This window comes from Choloepus didactylus (assembly GCF_015220235.1).
Source record: "Choloepus didactylus isolate mChoDid1 chromosome 11 unlocalized genomic scaffold, mChoDid1.pri SUPER_11_unloc2, whole genome shotgun sequence".
In the NCBI taxonomy this organism is placed as follows: domain Eukaryota; kingdom Metazoa; phylum Chordata; class Mammalia; order Pilosa; family Megalonychidae; genus Choloepus; species Choloepus didactylus.
The window spans coordinates 5,050,231-5,068,642 of NW_023637579.1; the positions used below are offsets into that span (position 1 = coordinate 5,050,231).

Sequence of the window (18,412 nt, forward strand, 5' to 3'; positions counted from 1 at the left end):
TGTATGCATGTGTGAGTGTGTTAGTGAGTGCATTCTCCCAGGTGTGTGCATATGTGAATGTGTGAGTATGAGCATATGTGCATAAGTGTGTTCTCCTGCATGTGTGCATGAGTGTTGCCCTGTATGTGCATGTGTATGGGTGTGTTGTCTTGTGTGTGCATGCATGTGTGTTGTCCTGTGTGTGAACGAGTGTGTGTTCTCGTGAATGTGGCTTGACCGAAAGGCCTGGCTCCTACCTCCACACGGTTCCTGTGTCCCCAGCTCTGGAGGGAACACGGTGTCTCTCCAGGACCCTTGCCCAGTATATGTCCAGGTTCCAGAGCCTTCCACCTCAGTGGTCTCATCCTCATCCCGGCTATGGTATGGGGCCTCAGTCACCCCATTTGCTGCCTACTGCAGGGCCCGTCTCCCCTCTTTTCTCTGCTGTGGAAGCACGTCTGGGCACCTGTACACCCCCCTGCCAGGGCTCCAGCTCCCAGCATGTCTCCTGGCTGCTGTGCTCCTTTGCACCCCAGCGTAGAGCCCTCTCTGTTGCAGAGTGATGACACTCACCCTTGGCGAGGGTGTGAGTGGGAGGGTTCACTGCTGCAGCCTCCCTGGAGGACAATTTGGCATGATATGCCAACGCTCTTGGACCCAGAAATTCCAGGTGCAGAAGCTCTAGGTAACAATGAAAGGTGGGTCAAAGGTATCTGTGTGCACACAGGTACACGCATGTCCCTCCTGATACAGCTTGCTGGCGGGATGGCAGATCATGCCTACAGAGGGAAATGCCAGCACACCTTGGAAACCACCTGTTAGATGGGTTTTAAGGCTATGTCCTGGTTGCATGATGAACCACCCCAAAACTTAGTGGTTTAACACAATAATTGATAATCGTTTTTTACCTTTATACATTTTGTGGAGCAGGAATTTGGACTTGCCCGGCAGTTCTGGCTTGCGGTTTCTCCTGCGGCTGCTGGGGCACAAACATCAAAAGCGAGGCGATTTGCTAGCTGCCGGAGTGGCCTCTTTAAGCCAAAGATCTGCCTGGCTCACCAGCCTGGGGGAAACGCTCCATGATTGCCTGGTGCCTAGAAACGTACTACTTATTGCTTTCAGCTTCCCTTCCACACCGCCTCCCCCATTGCCCCCACGGCCCCCATTTGTCACCTTTGCCATTAGGCTAGTGACCGTCACAGAGGTGGGGAACCACAAAGCTGACGCAGCAACCCTCCCTTCCTGCAACTCCTGGCCCCTCTCCCGCCCAGGGCATGGACATGCCCTGAGTGGGGTCTTGGCTCAGGACCAGTTCCCGAGATTTGGCTCAGGGCTGGGTGCGGGATACTGATTACGTGCTTCAACCTGGCGGGCCTGGGCCGGGGGACCGGATCCACCCCTGGGGAGGGTAGTGGGTACGGGTGACAGCGCCCTCCACAGCCCCCCGGGCCTGAGAAGGTGAGGCCGGAGGCAGGCCCCAATTCCTCACCCAAAACCAACCGTTGGAGGAAGCTTGCCGGGTAAGACCGCCTCCCTCGTCTAACCACTCAACCCCTCCGTTACAATGCAACGTCCCCTACTGCCAGTGCGCATGCAACAATCATTGTGCAACACCCAACAACCAAAGACAACCTCCGCGCCCTCTCAGAACCAATCCAAGCCTTTAACCTCTACAGCTACCCCGCCCTCTAAACCGCCCGTTATAAGCTCGTACTCTCCCCTAATAAACTCTCTCTCTTGGTTTCTTCACCCTAAAAAGAAACGTGTCCCGCCTGTTCCTTTCTCGCCGCCCTCCATACTTTGCACGCCACCCCGCCGGGGACCTGGCCAAGTCCCCCGCCTTGCCCTCGCCTCCGGGAAAGAGCCCCCGCCGCCGGTACCCTCCAAGCAATCCTGAGAGCCTAGGATTTAGCAACCGGCCGCCACCCCCCCCCCCGACGAATCAACTGCGACCGCAGCTGGGCCCTGGCGGAGGCACACTCACCCCCTCGATTCTAGGCGAGTTGGGGTCTCCTAGAAAAGATGTTCATTTCTTCCCACTCCAACTCTGACCTCTGGCTGAGCTCCGCCTCTGGCTGAGCCTCTCTTTCTGATTACCCCGCTCCCAGATGTGCCCCGCCCCCTTACTGGGCCCCACCCCCTGGCTGAGCTCCACCCTCTTGCTCAGCCCAGCCCCTGGATGAGCCCCACCCCCAGCCTAAGCCCAGACCCTTGACTGAGCCTCCCTTCCAAGTTAGTCCCGCTTCCTGGCTGAGCCCCGCCCCCTGTCTGAGCCCCGCCCCTGGATGAGCCCCGCCCCTAGAAGAACCCCACCCCTGGATAAGCCCCGCCCCTGGATGAGCCCCGCCCCTGGATGAGCCCGCCTCCAGCCTGCTCCCAGACCCACACTGAACCTGACTTCCAGGTGAGGTCTGCCCCCAGGTGACCCCTCAGCCCAGGCAGAAAAAGGTGACGGAGGGGGATGGTTGGGGTAGAAGCCCCAGACAGACTGCTCAGATAGGGCCAGGGAAGGGAATATTCCTTTCTTCAGAGAGATTCCCCCCATTTGCCTTGTGGAGCATGAGTGGAGGGGGGGCCGTGGGGGCATCCAGCTTCCCCTTGTATCCTCACACTCCCGTGGCGACTTCTGGTCTCCTGCTTCCCCTTTCCATGAAGTCTCCATCGATTCTGCAGACAGCCCTCACATCAGCTTGACAGATGCTGTCACAGGGTTAGAAGTACCAGAGACTCTGGCCATGGACCTTCCCAGCTGGATGGCTTGGGGATGTTTGCCGAGAGGCCCTGATCAAAGGTCCCGAGAAGAGGCGGAGAGCCTGGCAGCCAGGGGTCTTGCTCCAAGAAGCTCCCCTCCATCTCCCCTCCACCCTCCTCAGCCTTCCACCTGGCTCTCCAGCTCCCCCCGGGAGAGCTGCTGTTCAAAGTCATGTTCAATCCTAACCCCTGGTCCTGTCGGTGTGAACCCATTTGTAAAGAGGATCTTTGAAGATGTTATTAGTTAAGGTGAGGCCAAACTGCCCATACAATGTCAGGTGCAGTTCTCGTCCTGAGGCCAAACTGAATGGGAGTGGGTCTTAATTCAATAGGGCTGGAGGCCCTAGCAGCAGAGGAAGTTGAACACAAAGAACAGAAGACAGTAGGCAACAGAGGGTGACAGAAGCAGAGACTGAGTTATGGGTGGACGGCAAGCCACCCCCAGAACGCTCCAGATCCAGAGAAAGCACTGCCTGTCAGCGCCTCGATGGACCTCAAGCCTCCAAAACTGAGGGACCGTGAAAGCCTGTGGTTATGTGTCCCACAGCAGCCCTGGTATACGAGGACAGCTGTATGGGGTCGAAAAATTCCTTCCCTGGGAGGACTGGAAAGGATGAGTAGACAAGACGGTGACAGGTGGCACAAGGTGGGGGGAGCTTGGAATGGAACTCTCAGGGTGTGCTAGAGGAGGGCGTCTGGAGCCCAGGTTCAGGGCTAAGATTTTAGAGCAGAGGGATGCAGTGGGGGCTTTTGTCTACCAGGCCCCCACCTTCCCTGGGCTTGGGGAGGATGCGTGCAGATGTGCTGGAAAGTGGGGAGGCGCTGTTAGGGCGGACAGATAATGCTATCTGTGTCCCCAGGCGCTGCAGAGAGGCGCTATCAGCGCTGGCGGAAGGACCAGGCTCCTCCAGAGATATGGACAGGCTGCCGGCACTGACACCTGATAATGCAGCCCTCACCTCCCCGCCGTGCTGGGATGCAGGGCCCACCCAAGCCCTTGTGTGCTCTGGGCTGAGGGCACCTGGGTTGTGAGCACCTGGGCCATGGGCAATAATACTATGGGCACCTGGGTCATGGGCAATTGTGTGGCTTCCGGCCAATCCAGGCCCATGCCCTGACCCGAGGGGCCGGGACATCTTCCCAGTGAACCCTGGCTGCAGCAGGGGAGGGCAGGGCTGCTCGTGCAGGATTGGCCACGGTTGCCCCTGTGGTGACGGTAGAGGGGTGGCGCGGCAGAGCTCAGCTCTGCAGGAAAAGCGTGACACATTATGAAACACATGGAACACATCGGGTTGTAATTCAGAGCAAATGCTGGGGTGCCAGGGGCTGAGCCTTAAACCAAAGCAGGGGGAGACCCCTCCCCAGTTGGAGACAGACCTCAATCCCCCCACACCTGTATAAGCTGCCCCTCTGGGCCCCCGTGGGCCTGCGTCAGGCCTCTGGGGCTGGGGTTCCCCTGCCCTCCCCACAGGTCCCCACACATCACTGTCACCTCACCCTGAACTCCCAGCAGTGGAGGCACGTCACGGGGAGGTGGACCCCTCTCAGTCTGGGTCCACACGCACAACAGGAGACCAGAACGGTCCCTGGCCACCATCCTGGGCACTGCTTTGAGTTCAGACTTCTACTGAGCAGTGTCTGATATTCTGGGGTCCAAACCCTGGCATCGCCACTGCACCTGGAGACCCTGAGGGCTCTGCCCACAGGGGAGGGAGGCAGGGTGGGCCCCCAGCCCCACTGTGTCCCTGTCTGACCACTATATAGACGTACTGGAACAAAACCCATGCCCGGAAGCTCTCAGGGAAGCTGGGGCTGGCGTTCCTGATGCAGGGGGTTCAGCCCCTCCAGTTCCCTCTCTTTCCTGAACCTCAGCCTCCCCGTCAGAGATCTAGGAGAGCTGGGCACCCACCAGGGAAATGGAGGGAGCTGCTAGGCCAGAGACCCCACCGGCCCCCCAGCTGCACAGAAGCATTTTACATGGACATCGGAGGTGGTGTCAGCCTTCTGCTCCAATTCACTTTATTCGAAAGGAAGAGGAGGGTAGAAGAAAGAAAAATAAATGAGTGGCTCCCACAAGGACCACACACGCTGGCTGGCGTGCCGAGCTGCGGACAGGCCGCTCCCCAGCTGGCACGGCCACAGCCCCGGGCTGCCCTCGGGTCAGACAGGCCTCCGCTGGCTTGGGTAAGGAGTCTGCAACCCGTGCAAAGGGCTCTGCAGGGGCCTCTGATTCGGCCCCCTGACCCCACAGGCAGCAAGTTCAGGGGCTGCCGGGCCCTCCTGCTTGCCTCGTCCTGCAGGGCTGCCCAGGTGATCACGGGGTCCCACGTAGCCTCTACCCAGGACAGGGCCCTGGGCTCATCATGCAAGCAGCCTGTCCACCTGAGCAGCAGGGATCTGGGCTGCAGAGTCGGTTTGAGTTTTCCTCTTGCACAGCAGAGTTTTGGTTGGTACTTGGGTGGCCCGAGTATCTGCTCTGTCTCCCCCATCCCCGGCCCCCAAGCAAAGGCTGAACCCCTGGGCCTGAAGCAGTGGAGGTGTCGCTGGAGTGCTGATGTGATCAGGGACCCCCTTATTCCCCACCCACCTTCTCACCGGACCTTGCCTGGCCCCTGGCCCCACAGCTGCTCCCCCTCCAGGACACTGACCGACAGGCCTCCCCATCTCCACTCTCCTGTCCCTTCCTCACCAACTCTGCACAGACTCCTTGGTGGGGCAGTAATCCATCTTTTCTGGACCTGACACCCCTGGCACGCCCTCCTCCTCCCAGGATCCCAGGGTGATCCCCGAAGGCCCTGGGCTCAGGGTGGGCAGGCTGGACCTGGCTCACAGTGGGCGAGGGTCAAAGAGGGCCAAGGCCTAGTCTGTACCCCCTGGAGAAGGGGGTGGCAAGGCTGGAGCCAGCAGCACCCTCTCCTCCCTGCTGGTCAGCCCCACCTCCACCCCAGGACTGTGCACTTGTGGGCTTGACAGAATTCGGGAAGCTGATCTCCTCCACCCTCACCTGGGGGCCTGGGAATCCTTGAGGGGCAGGGAGGCAGCTGGGAGCGTGGAGATCCAGCCCCAAGATCCACCACACCACAGGGGTGTAGGATGGGCCCCAGGCCCCCCAATCAGGAGTGAGCCTGCAGGATGAGAAGCGTCCCCGGGACCAGCTCCTGGCTCCTTCTCCAGATTGGAGGGAGGGTTCCCGGAACAGTGTTGGCTTCAACCCAGAGCCGCCACCCCAGGCCCAGGGAGCACGTCCCCAACCCTTCAGCGGGAGACAATCGATGCGGATGGCGATGGAAAAAATGTTCTCATTGTGAACGTAAACAGTCAGCCCCGACCGCCACCAGATGTTCCTGGAAAATGTTTAGGATCCGAGTCAACAGACGAAATTCCCATCAAACTTTTATTAATCAGAAGGCATTTTTGTCAAGCCCCGCCTGATCCCCTGGATGTGAGCAGGGGCCCGCTTGAGCTGCATTCCCCAGGCAGAACTGGGGGCTCGGGGGCTCCCGGAGGTCAGCCAGAGGGCATGCATGCCGCCCTGCGGTGTCCAGCCTGTCCCGGATCGTGTGACTTCAGATTGGTTTCCCACCCTCATCCCTCCTTTCCCCTCTCACCTCCACCCCCGGGGTGCCCGGGCAGGGCCCTGCGGGGCTGCGGCCTGTCGTTTCCGGAGGTTCTGGACAGCACGCAGTGGTGATCTCTTTTATGGGGTGGGAGGCTCGTAAAGAACCGAGAGCCCCACTTAAGAGCTGAGAAGCTTGGCCAGCTCCCCACGCAGAGAGCTGGGGGTGGGGGTGGAGGAGTCCCAGAGGGGGTCTCCAGAAATCAGCCAGGCTCTCCTGCCCCTCCCTGAGTAAACCAGCATGGGGTTGGGACCCTAGAAACCCCTGAGAACCCACCAAGCCCCCACCCATCCTCCCTGCGCTGCACCACCGGATACCCCTGCTTCCCACTGGGCGTCCTGCTCCAGAGCAGGAGCTCAACTGATGCTTGTAGGGAAAGGGAACAGACGAGAGAGGTGGGGTGCACTCCTCTCCTGGTTCCCCAAGAGGGGCTGGGGATCACAGATTTCTTGGGAGGGCTCCGGGAAGGGGAGGGAAAGCAGGGGAGGGAGGAGATAACTGAGAGTTTAACACTTTAATTCCACGAAGATATATGGGCTGCTTAAAAAAGAATTGTAGGCATGCATAGATGTATTTTGGCCAGTTCTGGGTTCTGGGGTCAGGCTGAGCAGGGGGTGGAGAGAGGTCTAAGAACGGGGGTCCCCACCGCTGGCTCTGGCACCCAGGGAGCGTCAGCTGGGGCCTCAGTTTCCCTTCTGTAAAGGGACAGGGGCCAGCCCCCAGTCCTGCACCCCGGCTGCCCTCCAGCCCCCAGCCCCTGCAGCGCCCTTGGCCGTGGAAGCTTCCTGACGCACTCCCGCCTTCCTGTTGCCGCTCCCGACCTTATCGAGGCTCTGCCGCCCTGGCTGGCCCGGCCGTGGCCCTTGCTGACTCATCCAGCCGCCTCTGAAGATGAATGGCCTGGCTTGGGAAGAACAGAATGTGATCTCCGCCTGGGGTTCTGTGCTGGCCATGGCCTCGTCGGGTGGGTCTGCTTTGCTCATTAAGCCTCGGTGGAGAGTTGCGACCCGGGGGCCTGGGTGGGTGGGTGTGTGCGGTGGGGAGACGCAGGACAGGAGGAGGCTGCTTTTGTGATTAACTGGGAGCTCCTGTCCGCCCCCAGCCCTGGGCCGCTGGGCAGGAATGGGAAGTCCATCCGGAGTGTGGGACGAGGAAGCCAGAGCTCCCAATGACGGGACCTGGGTAGGTGGGGTGGGGAGACCTGAGGCAGCCCCCACCTCTCTGTGCTGTGCCCTCCCCACTTGGGCCTCAGTTTCCTCTTCTTGTGAGGTGGTGGGGGCAGTGGAGGCCTGGCAGAGGAAGGTGGAGGGGGTCTTGCAGAATGGCCAGGGTCAGCAACCAGTTCCAGGATTGGGAATCAGGAGGTGAGGGGCCTTTGCAAGCCGCCCCTGTCTCCACCATCCATCAGGCCACAGCCTGGCCTGAGTCCACACCCATGGGTGCCCTGCAGGCGGCAGGGGGTGGTGCTTATTTTGGTAAGGAGACCTGAGGCTGAGGGTGCAGGGGTCCCGACAAGGCCTGCCTCCAGGGGGCCTCTGCATCCCTGCGCTTGGGACTTCTGTTCTCTGGAAGCACAGTTGACACCCTGTCCCGGCCCCGCCTGGGTTACTGCCAGCTTTTCCAAGGCATGAGTGGTGAATGAGAGCTTGGGAACTGCCGGAACCACGGGACTTGCCGGGGCTGGGGAGGCGGGCCCCTTTCCAAGGGAACTGAACACGGCCTTTGGGAACTCTTCTTAAAATTCTCTGGGGACACTGAAAGCATGGAAGGCCCCACAGAGGTGAGAGAGCAGGTGAGGGGTGGAAGGGGAGGGGACTGGTGGGTGAGGGGGGATGGGAGGGCGAGGGGGGGATGTGTGAGAGCTTGTGAGGATGGGAGAGGCTGAGGGAGGGAGAATGGATCTGGGTGGGTGAGAGTGGGCAGTGGCGGGTGGGGGTGGGAGTGTGAGGCCATGGTGGGGATGGGTGGGGGGTGGGGGTGTGGGGGAGGGTTAGAGTGTGTGTGGAGGGGATCTGTGGGGGATGTGGGTAAGAGTGGGTGGAGGGTGAAGGAGGGGGAGTGGAGGTGAGGCCACAGTGGGGGTGGGCTGGGGACTCTGCTGACCCCTGGGGGTCTTCGCTCGGCCCATGCTCATTGGAGCTCAGCTCTGTCTCTTCCGAAGGTCATAGCTGGTCACCCACACGCATTGAGCACCGACAGCATGCAGGACCCGTCCATGAAAGGGATGGGGGTGGAGAACAGACAGACCCCAACGTCACCAACCTCCTTTGTGGTTCTCTGAGCCTCTATTTACCACCCTGCAAAGGGTTGGCTGGGAACAGGGAACCCTGTTCACACCTTTGGCTTGTACAGTACGAGCAAATCCTGCATTGGCACACATGTATTTATACATATGCATGTAAATTCTCAACCAGCTTCGTGCGCTCCGACGCGGCTCCAGGACCTCCTGTCTCCTCTCCAGGCCTGGGTGCCCCTCACCCCTGGATCAGATTGGGGGATGAGGAATGAGGAAGAAACGGGCCTGGGTGGGCGAGAAGGGCGTGGAGACCCCAGGCAGGCATGGGTGGGGCGGGGAGAAGGGGTTCACAGGGAGAGCAGCAGCTGCAGCAGGGGCGGCAGCAGCAGGGCCAGGGGCGAGGGCACGGCCTGGGCCTGGGCGTCCTGGGCGGCTGCGACGTTCTCAGCGATCCAGTCGGAGAAGTGCGAGACGCGGGTGTAGACGTTGGGGGCTGCGCTGGGCAGGCACACCCTGCCCCGGCTCACCACCCCGAGCTGCAGCCACGTGCGGTTCACCTCGCACACCAGGGGGCCCCCGGAGTCACCCTGGGAAGAGGGGGTTGTGGGGAGACTGGGCAGGGCTGCCCGGGTTGGGGGCCGAGGTTACCCCGCCCCCGAGTGACGTCAGGCGGGGGCTGGGCCGAAGGGTCGCCCCGCCCAAGGCTCCCACCACTGCGGGACACTGATTACGTGCTTCAACTTGGCGGGCCTGGGCTGGGGGACCTGATCAGCCCCTGGGGAGGGTGGTGGGCACGGGCGACAGCGCCCTCCGCAGCCCCCCGGGCCTGGGAAAGTGAGGCCGGAGGCAGGCCCCATTTCCTCACCCAAAATAACACTGTTAGGGGAGGCTTGCCGGAGGGAACCGCCTTTTCCCCACCCCCCTTATCTTGCCCGGACACTCCCCGTTGCCAGTGCAACTCCCATCACCACCGGTGCGCATACATTGTTGCCAGACACCGTTACGGGAGCAACTCTCGCCCCTTTTCAATCAACCTCCGCGCCCTCTCAGAACCAATCCAAGCCTTTAACCTCTACAGCTACCCCGCCCTCTAAACGCCCGATATAAGCTTGTACTCTCCCCTAATAAACTCTCTTGGCTTCTTCACCCTAAAAGAACCATGTCCCGCCTGTTCCTTTCTCGCCGCCCTCCATACTTTGCACGCCTACGCCGGGGACCGGGCCCAGTCCCCCGCCTCGCCCTCGCCTCCGGGAAAGAGCCCCCGCCGCCGGTACCCTCCAAGCAATCCTGAGAGCCTAGGATTTGGCAACCGGCCGCCACCTCCCCCCCCCAGACGAGTCAACTGCGACCGCACACCACCCACATTTCAAGCTTAAAATCCAGAGGAGGGAGGGCTTCGCTCCCGCTCGACGTGATGGGGTCCTGCTCCCCAGAGATGCCCTCTCTGCGTGGGGCTGCCGCCTCCCACCCCCTTGGAGAGCTCGGTGTGGGTGGGGGGCATCCGGTTCATTTCCAAGCCATCCCGCCTTCAAGGCACCTTCCCCCTTCCAGGGAGCTCCGGCCATAGGGCTGTGGGAGGCCGTGGGGGGGCATGGGGGGGTAGGGCCGCTCCCACCGTGCAGGCTTTGGAGGCTCTGCAGGACCGTGGGGAAGCTGTGTGGTGCAGGGCCGTGCTCACCAGGCAGGCCATGGCTTTGTCCTTCCAGTTGGCTGCACACAGGGTCTCCCTGTGGAAGGGGAGGGCCTGGCTCAGGTACAGCTGGCAGTAGGTGTTGTTGACGATGAACACCTGGGCCTCCTGGAGGGTCTTCACAGGATCATCTGTGCAGAGAGGGGCTGGCGCTGGGCTGGCTGTGGGGTGACCCCCCGGCTCCCGCCTGGGGCAGCCTGCAGGACACCCTCCCTCCCCTTGCTCCCTGGCCTGCACGTGTCCTCTCAGCCCAGGGCTTTCCTGGGGGTGGGGGTGAGCGGACCATGGGGTCGAGACCGCGCTGGTGGCCACCGGGTGCCTTCCATCTGATGGGGGCCGGTGGGGGGGGGTGTGTGGGGATGCTGATAGGGAAACGGAATCACAGAGAGGTCCAACTGCCTTCCCCAGGGTTTGGCCCAGCAAGCGGCTGAGCTGGGACTCCAGTGCCTTCTGCCTGCCTCGCAGCCTCTGGAGTGAGACATCTCCACGACCTGGGGAGAGAACAAGGGAGCCACGGGAACCCACACGGAGACATAGGGGTGCAGGCTCAGGGTCTGCAAATAAGTCCTCTCTAGCGTCCATCTCCTTGGCTCGGAAGCGAGGGCCCTGCACCCTGCAGAGTGGCACCGCCGAGAGGGTACAGGGGTGCCGGGCCACTGCGGGGGATGCAGTGGTCAGACTTGAGGCCCCGGCTGGGTCTTGTCTGGGGGGTGGGGGTCTTGGAGCTTGGGGAGGACCTTCTTGGCACATCCCCTTTTCTGAGTTGCGAGATTTGCGGCTGAGGGTGCCTGTGCAGATACTCACCCACACTGATGGAATACAACAGGGTGCAGAGTGCAGGGCCAGAGGTGGGGGGCAGGAGGAGCAGATGGTACCCCCACCCAGGCTTGACGCGGAGGGATGGTTGCAGTGGGGCCAGGGGAGGGACCATGCCCAGTTCCTCACTCCCCCTCCACCCCCACCAGGAGCCCCAGCAGTGCAGCTCCAGCCTTGCCCTCACCTTCGTCCTGCACCTGGCCCCAGCCGGTGATCCAGCACTCGCCCAGTGGCTGCATCTGGAAGGATGGCGGTGGGAGGCTGACCGGACGCACGACAGACGAGAACTGCACAGCCCTCTGCAGCTGCACCAGGGCGATGTCCCTGGCGTGCGTCTGCCTGGGCGAGTACAGAGGGTGCTGGATGAACCGCTTTATTCTGGCCGTCTGGCTCCTCCAGGGCCTCTTCTCGAGGTTGGTGTAGCCCATGAGGACGTGCAAATGCTTGGCGTCGATGGATCTGCGGGGATGGGGGCGGCTCACTTCACCAGCAGTTGCGCCCTGCACCTGTTATTCTCCCACCTGTACCTGGGGTCCCGTGGAGGGTCCCACCTGGCTGCCCACCCAGGCTTCCCCAGTGGCTCCCAGCCCTGGGCATCCTCCAAAGCTTGCCTGCGTGCATCAACTCACCTGGGCAAGCTCCACTTAATCTGGGGTGGGTGGCTTAGGTAAAACCGCCCCTCACCTCATTCCCAGAGTGCCCCCTGCTTGTAACCCATGTGCTTTCACATCTCCACCTATCCTAATCTTTACTTTGTACACATCAGGAGCAGCAGGTATCTGCTGCAGAGATAAGCAAGCTGCTGCAGGGAGAGGAAGGGGCTCACCCAGGACCCCTGAGCTGCCCCGGGAGTGAGAGGGTAGCCCAGCCCACGCCGCCCCCTCCCCCGGCCCCTGCAGACTCACTTGGGGAGGCAGTGGGCAGCCGTCAGCACCCAGCGGGGGCTGAGGATGCTGCCGCCGCAGATGTGGCGGCCCTTGTACTGCAAGCTGACCTGCCAGGGCCACCTGCCCGGAGGAACGTCCTGGCCCCCGGTGATCTTGCCTCCCGTGTCTACGGCACAGCTGCACCCTGGGGGTGGGATGGGGGTGTGGGAGAGGAAGACCACCCTACTTCATCAGCATGCAGCACGCAGGAGCTCTCCATCTTAAAGAGAAACCTGCTCTCAACCCCAGGGCCGCTGCCAGCTGTCGTCGCCACCCTCCTTGCTTTGCTTACCCACCCCCATGTGAGCCCCTCGGACACCTGTGGTCCTTCCCTTTGTGGAGCTGCAGGCTGGGGTGCAGGTGGGGGGAAGGTGGCGGGGAGAGGGTGGCAGGCATGGACAAGTCTCACTTGCAGGCAGCAGCAGCAGCAGCAAGATTAGGGACCCCCGCAGTGCATCCATTGGGGAGAGGGGCCCAGAAGGCTGCCCTGGGACGAGCCGCCAGCCTCACTCCGAGACGGTGCCCCCCGGTGTGCATGGATGCTAGCGCCCCAGGGTCGGCCGGCACAGCGCCCCCTAGTGCCCAGTTCTCCCAGGGAGGCCCCTGTGAGCACCCCTGCCCGGGCTGTGTCCCTGACTCTCATTGGCAATGCGTGAGGTCTTATGATTTAAGATACACAGGCTGTGCACATGTTTCTAGGTGGTTAAGATGGACAGGCCGTGCACTTGTTTCTAGGTGGTTAAAATGCACAGGCCATGCACATGTTCTAGGTGGTTAAGATACACAGGCTGTGCACAAGTTTTCTGGGTGTTTTATATACACAGGCTGTGCACATGTTTCTAGGTGGCTAAGATACACAGGCTGTGCACATGTTTTCTAGGTGGTTAAGATGCACAGGCTGTGCACACGTTTTCTAGGTGGCTTAGATGCACAGGCTGTGCACACGTTTTCTGAGTGGTTAAGATGCACAGGCTGTGCACATGTTTTCTGGGTGGTTAAGATACACAGGCTGTGCACATGTTTTCTAGATGGTTAAGATGCACAGGCTGTGCACATGTTTTCTGGGTGGTTAAGATACACAGGCCGTGCACATATTTTTTTGGGTGGTTAAGATGCACAGGCTGTGCACGTGTTTCTAGGTGGTTAAGATACACAGTCTGTAAGCTTGTTTTCTAGGTGGTTAAGATACACAGGCTGTGCACATGTTTCTAGGTGGTTAAAATGCACAGGCTGTGCAGATGTTTCTGGGTGTTAAGATACACAGTCTGTGCACTTGTTTTCTAGGTGGTTAAGATACACAGGCTGTGCACATGCAAGGTGATTAAGATACACAGGCTGTGCACACATTTCTAAGTTGTAAGATATACAGACTCTACTTGTTTTCTAGGTGTTTCCCCAAGTGCGGTCGCAGTTGATTCGTCTGGGGGGGGGTGGCGGCCGGTAGCTAAATCCTAGGCTCCCAGGCTTGCTCTGAAGGTACCGGCGGCGGGGGCTCTTTCCCGGAGGCGAAGGCGAGGCGGGGGATTTGGCCAGGTCCCCGGCGGGGGGGCGTGCAAGGTGTGGAGGGCGGCGAGAAGGAACAGACAGGACACGGTACTTTGAGGGATGATGAAACCAAGAGAGCTTTATTAGGCGAGAACACAAGCTTATATTGGGCGATTAGAGGGCGGGGTAGCTATAGAGGTCGAAGGCTTGGATTGGTTCAGAGAGGGCGCGGAGGTTGAATGACAAGGGGCGGGAGTAGTTTTGGTAACTGCGCATGCGCACTGACGGTGGGGAAGTTGCTCTGGCAATGGGGAGTGTCAGGGGCAAGATAAGGGGGTGGGGAAAAGGCGGTTCCCTCCGGCAAGCCTCCCCTACGGTGGTATTTTGGGTGAGGAAATGGGGCCTGCCTCCGGCCTCACTTTCCCAGGCCTGGGGGGCAGTGGAGGGCGCTGTCGCCCGTGCCCACCACCCTCCCCAGGGGCTGATCAGGTCCCCCAGCCCAGGCCCGCCAAGTCGAAGCACGTGATCAGTGTCCCGCATTTCCCCCTTTTTTCTAATTAAAGGAAGAAGCTTACCGGAGAGGTCCGCCAAAGGATGAGGGAAGGGGAAGGTTGGGGAGGGGAAAAAGGGTTGACGGTAGCTCAGCAAGGCTGGAGCTCAGCGTTGGTGTGGCACCCGGGTGCTCGACAGGAGCCTTGTTGCTTGCGGGATGGACAAGGATGGGAGGTTTAAAGTTGGAGGTTCAGATAAACTGGAGCTCGAGGTTGGTGTGATGTCCAGGCGATCGAGAAGGGCCTCGCGGTCGGCGGGTTGACCGGTGGCGGTGAGGTTGCGGAGGGTTGGTTGTCATCTTGGAGTAGGGAGCGTCAGAGGTGGCGAGTCGCTGGTACTGGATTTGCACGAACGAGGAAAAAATAGCATCTGTTTGTTTTCTTACAAGTTGGACGATTCTGCGGATAATGCAGGGTCCTAAAGTGAGAGCTAGAATGATCATTAGTAGGGGGCCGAGGAGAGGGAGGAGGTAAGGGAGGAGGGGGGTAAAGATGTGGGACCAATAGCTGGTGGCTTCACGGTCTTTTTTGCGTTGTTCTAGTCCCTCTCGGACCTTTTTTAGGCTGTCCTCGGCGAGACCTGTGGAATTGGCATATACACAGCACTCTTCTCCTAGGGCGGCGCAGAGGCCTCCCTCTTTGAGAAGGAGAAGGTCGAGACCTCGGCGGTTTTGGAGCACTACCTCAGAGAGGGAATTGACAGAATTTTTAAGATGGGAAATAGCGTCTTGTAGGTGACGAATGTCCTCGTCAACAGCCGCCCGGAGGTGAGTTAGGGCGGAGCCTTGACTGGCTAATGCAGCGATTCCGGTGCCAGCGCCTGCAAGACCTAGGAGGGAGGCAATCGTGAGAACGGTGATGGGCTCTCGCTTTTGCAGTGGGGCAGGAGCTGCAGTTGTTTCCAGGCGGAGGAAGAAGTCTTCCTCACTGTGGTATAGGACCCTAGGGATGAGGACAATCAAGAGGCAAGTTTCATGAGTTGTATTGAGGGTTTGTACATTAAGGCAGGGGGTAAGTCCTGTAGAGGAGCAGAGCCATTGGGAGGAGTTGTGGGGAATAAGAAACTTGGCAGAGCTGCTGGGAGAGGAGTAGTTGGCACAAGCTGTGAGGCTGGGAGAGTTACTCGAGCGAGGGCGGATGCACTTTCCTGTAAAGGAGACTGAATGAAAGGTTAAGGGGACGGCAGAGGTATTCCAATTGCATTCCGAAGGGCTGTCCTCTGTGTTTTCTGAAAAAGAGAGGTTGGAGGCGACCGGCTCATACAGGGGGGAGGAAGTGGAGAGGCAAAGCCAACAAGAGGAGGTGAGATTGGGGTTGGAGGAATTCACTGAGGTGAAGGCCGCTTGGATAAGGTCGAGGAGGGGAGAGGAGTAACGAGAGGGGGGTAGGAAAGGTTGGGGTGGTGGTGTTGGCGATGCGCTGTTTGTAGCTGAGGTGCGGTTTCCGGATGCACTGCTTGTACTTGAGGTGCGGCTGGAGGGCTGTGGACTAAGAGGGTTAATGACTTTATTAGGACCAATGGCAGAGGGGTTTTTTAGTACAGCCTCCTTTTTTATTAATATAAGGGAACCCGGGTCGGTCCCTTTTATGTAAATCCAAAAGCCCCAAGTTTGACCGAGGAGCCAAGAGGGATCAGCAGGGAGCTGCACGGTGAGATTTAAATGTGAGCAGTCACCTGTAGGTGCAGTGTGGTGATAACCTCCATAGATACCCCAGGTAATGGGTTCTTCAGGAGGCTGGCAGTTCAGGGGAGCCCATTTTAGAGTTAGGTAAAGATCAGTGGTGTAAGGCTTCCAATAAGTGGCTAATGTTTCACATCCCCAGTATGCACAGTAATATTGGTTGGGAGTATTACAGTAAGGTTTTCCAGAGTTTGAGGATGGGCACATGTAATATTGGGCTTGATTCCAACCAGTGGGGCGTACTAAAGGAGTGGGAAATAAATCAGTTGCGTTGACAAGAAAAGAAGGTCGCCCTGCTGTAACTTGGGTTTGTATAACTGTGGAATCTTCCCATCGTGCCAAGGTCCATTTCCAAGGTTGGTGGGGGGAGTGGGGCTGAGAGATGGCCCGGGTAGAAGAGGCGAGAGCCAACATGATCGTAAGAAGGGAAGCAATACTAGGGTGAGGGTTGTGGAGGTGTAGGGGGCTGGCTTTTGCCTGCCTATAGAGGCGTATAATTTCTCTTATCTCTATATTCTCTGGGGTCTCACTCGGGCTGGGGTTCAGGCTCAGGTGTACTGTTGTCATCTGGTGCACCAGGCTGCGGAGACGACGGCGTTCTCGTCTCGTTAGACGCTTGGTTGCTGGTGGCGGGCCGGATTGCCCTTCCTGGGATCCAGATTGGTTGTGCTGCATCATCTGGGAAAACACAAGCAAACCCGCGCCCCTGGGCGAGGAGTGGGGAGGGACCCTTCCAGGCATTATTCTCTGGGTCCTTCCAGTAAACCATTGGGGCCTGGGTGGGCCTATACGAGGGCCCCCAATGTTTATGTAGGGGCGAAAGCCCTTCTTTATTGAATGTGAGTTGCGGTCGCGGTTACTGCTTCTAGGGGGAGGGGCGGCCGGTAGTTAAGCCCTCAGCTCTCGGGGCTGCTTAAAGGGTACCGGCGGCGGGGGCTCTTTCCCGGAGGCGAGGGCGAGGCGGAGGACGTGGCCGGGGTCCTCGGCGGGAGGCGTGCAAGGTATGGAGGGCGGCGATAGGGACAAGACACTCTTCATCCAGTAGGAGTATGCGCCAAAGAGATTTATTCAGGGGTGATTACAGGATATATAGGCTGGTAAGAAGGGCAGGGCTGGAAAGGAGGTGAAGTAGCCTTAAATGGCAATACTGAAGGGATAGGGGCTAGGATTGGTTCTGAGAGAACGCCGGAACCGTTGCAGCGGGGCGGGGGTAGTTCTGGCCACGGTGCATGCGCGCTGGCGGTGGCAGGAGTGGCCTTGGCACCAGGGAGTGAGTGGGTAAGATAAGGAAGTGGGGAAAGGGCAGTTGGGAGAAAGGCGGTTTCCTCCGGCAAGCCTCCCCTGCCAGTGGCATTTTGGGTGAGGAAAAGGGAGCTGCCTTGACCTCGCTCCCCAGGCTCGGGGGGGCTGCAGAGGGCACTCACGCCCGTACCTACTACCCTCCCCAGGGGGTGATCAGGTCCCCTGGCCCAGGCCTGGCAAGCCGAGGTACAAGCTCAGACACCCGCAGTGAGTAGATTAAGGTGAATAAGGGCTGCTATGATAAGGTCCCCTGGAGTTGCCTGGGGGAGCATTGCCCTTTCTTTTTCAATTTGTGTTTTTAAGCGGCGATGGACTGCTTCCACAATGGCTTGCCCCTGTGGATTATAGGGGATGCCGAAATGATGGGTGATGTTATATAACTGAAGAAAGGCCGCAAAGGAGGCACTGCGATAAGCAGGCCCATTGTCCGTTTTTAGGTCCCAGGGGACTCTCATGAAGAGAATTCCTTGTCTTAGGGCCTTGATACAGTGTTTGGCCGCTTCCCCGGCAAGGGGGACTGCATAACACATGGCCGAGAAGGTGTCAATTATTACATGCACATATTTGAGGCGTCCAAAGGACGGAACGTGAGTTACGTCCATTTGCCATCTAGAATTGGGTTTTAGGCCTCGTGGGTTGACTCCCTGAGGTTGCAGGGGGCCAAGCGGCGCAAAGGGCGCACAAGTGGCACAATTGCGGACAAGATGTTTACAGGTGTCTAGGGGGAGGCCACATAAATGATGTAACGAGGTAGCCGAAAAGTGAAACCTGGAATGCAATAACTTGGCCTGGTTAACAGCATCCCCTGGAGGGGCTGCCGTGTGGGTTAGCATAGCTTGGATATTTTGAGCTGAGACCGCTTGGTCTACTATACTGTTACCATTAGCCAAGGGCCCCGGAAGGCCTGAGTGACTACGAATGTGGCTAACGAACCAAGGATCCTGTCTATACTCTAAGATGCTTCTGAGGTCAGAAAGTGCTTTATCGATGGCCAAGTTCCCGGGGAAAAAGGTGGAAAATGCGAGGACTCGGCAGACCTGATACGTGTAGAGGCTGTCTGTGAAAATGTTTACTGGGTGGTTGCAGTGGGCGTTTAGCGCGTATGACACCGCCAGAATTTCCCCCACTTGAACTGAATGAAGGTTGACATAACTGAATAGGCGGGGTTCCGGGAGGTCCTGAGAATAAGAGAGGAAGGCAAAACGGGTTTTGGAGGCGTCAGTGAAGACGGTAGTGGCACCCGGGATGGGTGCAGAGGAGGGGAAAGGATGGAAGGGGCTGCGGAAGGGAAGCTTGGCGAGTCCCTGTAACAGCCGATGGCTAGGATAGTGGCAGCTGAATTCCCCATGAAATCCTTCCAAGAGGATTTGCATGTCC

General features: G+C 59.3%; 1 protein-coding gene and 1 long non-coding RNA gene across 2 annotated transcripts in view; one reads left to right on the forward strand and one right to left on the reverse strand.

Annotated features, from left to right (window-relative positions):
- The first annotated feature begins 6,384 nt into the window (after positions 1 to 6,384).
- LOC119524603 lies at positions 6,385 to 8,782 on the forward strand. The gene is made up of 3 exons (XR_005214861.1): positions 6,385 to 7,311; positions 7,963 to 8,127; positions 8,509 to 8,782. It is a non-coding gene; the product is annotated as an uncharacterized LOC119524603 (long non-coding RNA).
- A 79-nt stretch (positions 8,783 to 8,861) lies between these two features.
- LOC119524602 (serine protease 38-like) overlaps positions 8,862 to 18,412 on the reverse strand; it is a 28,011-nt gene continuing 18,460 nt past the window's right edge. Inside the window, exons 2-4 of the mRNA XM_037823321.1 lie at positions 11,274 to 11,548; positions 10,262 to 10,404; positions 8,862 to 9,170 (exon numbers count right to left, since the gene is read on the reverse strand). Coding sequence (XP_037679249.1) covers positions 8,931 to 9,170; positions 10,262 to 10,404; positions 11,274 to 11,517 — 627 coding nt within the window. The 5' untranslated portion in view covers positions 11,518 to 11,548 and the 3' untranslated portion in view covers positions 8,862 to 8,930. The remainder of the gene's footprint in view (positions 9,171 to 10,261; positions 10,405 to 11,273; positions 11,549 to 18,412) is intronic.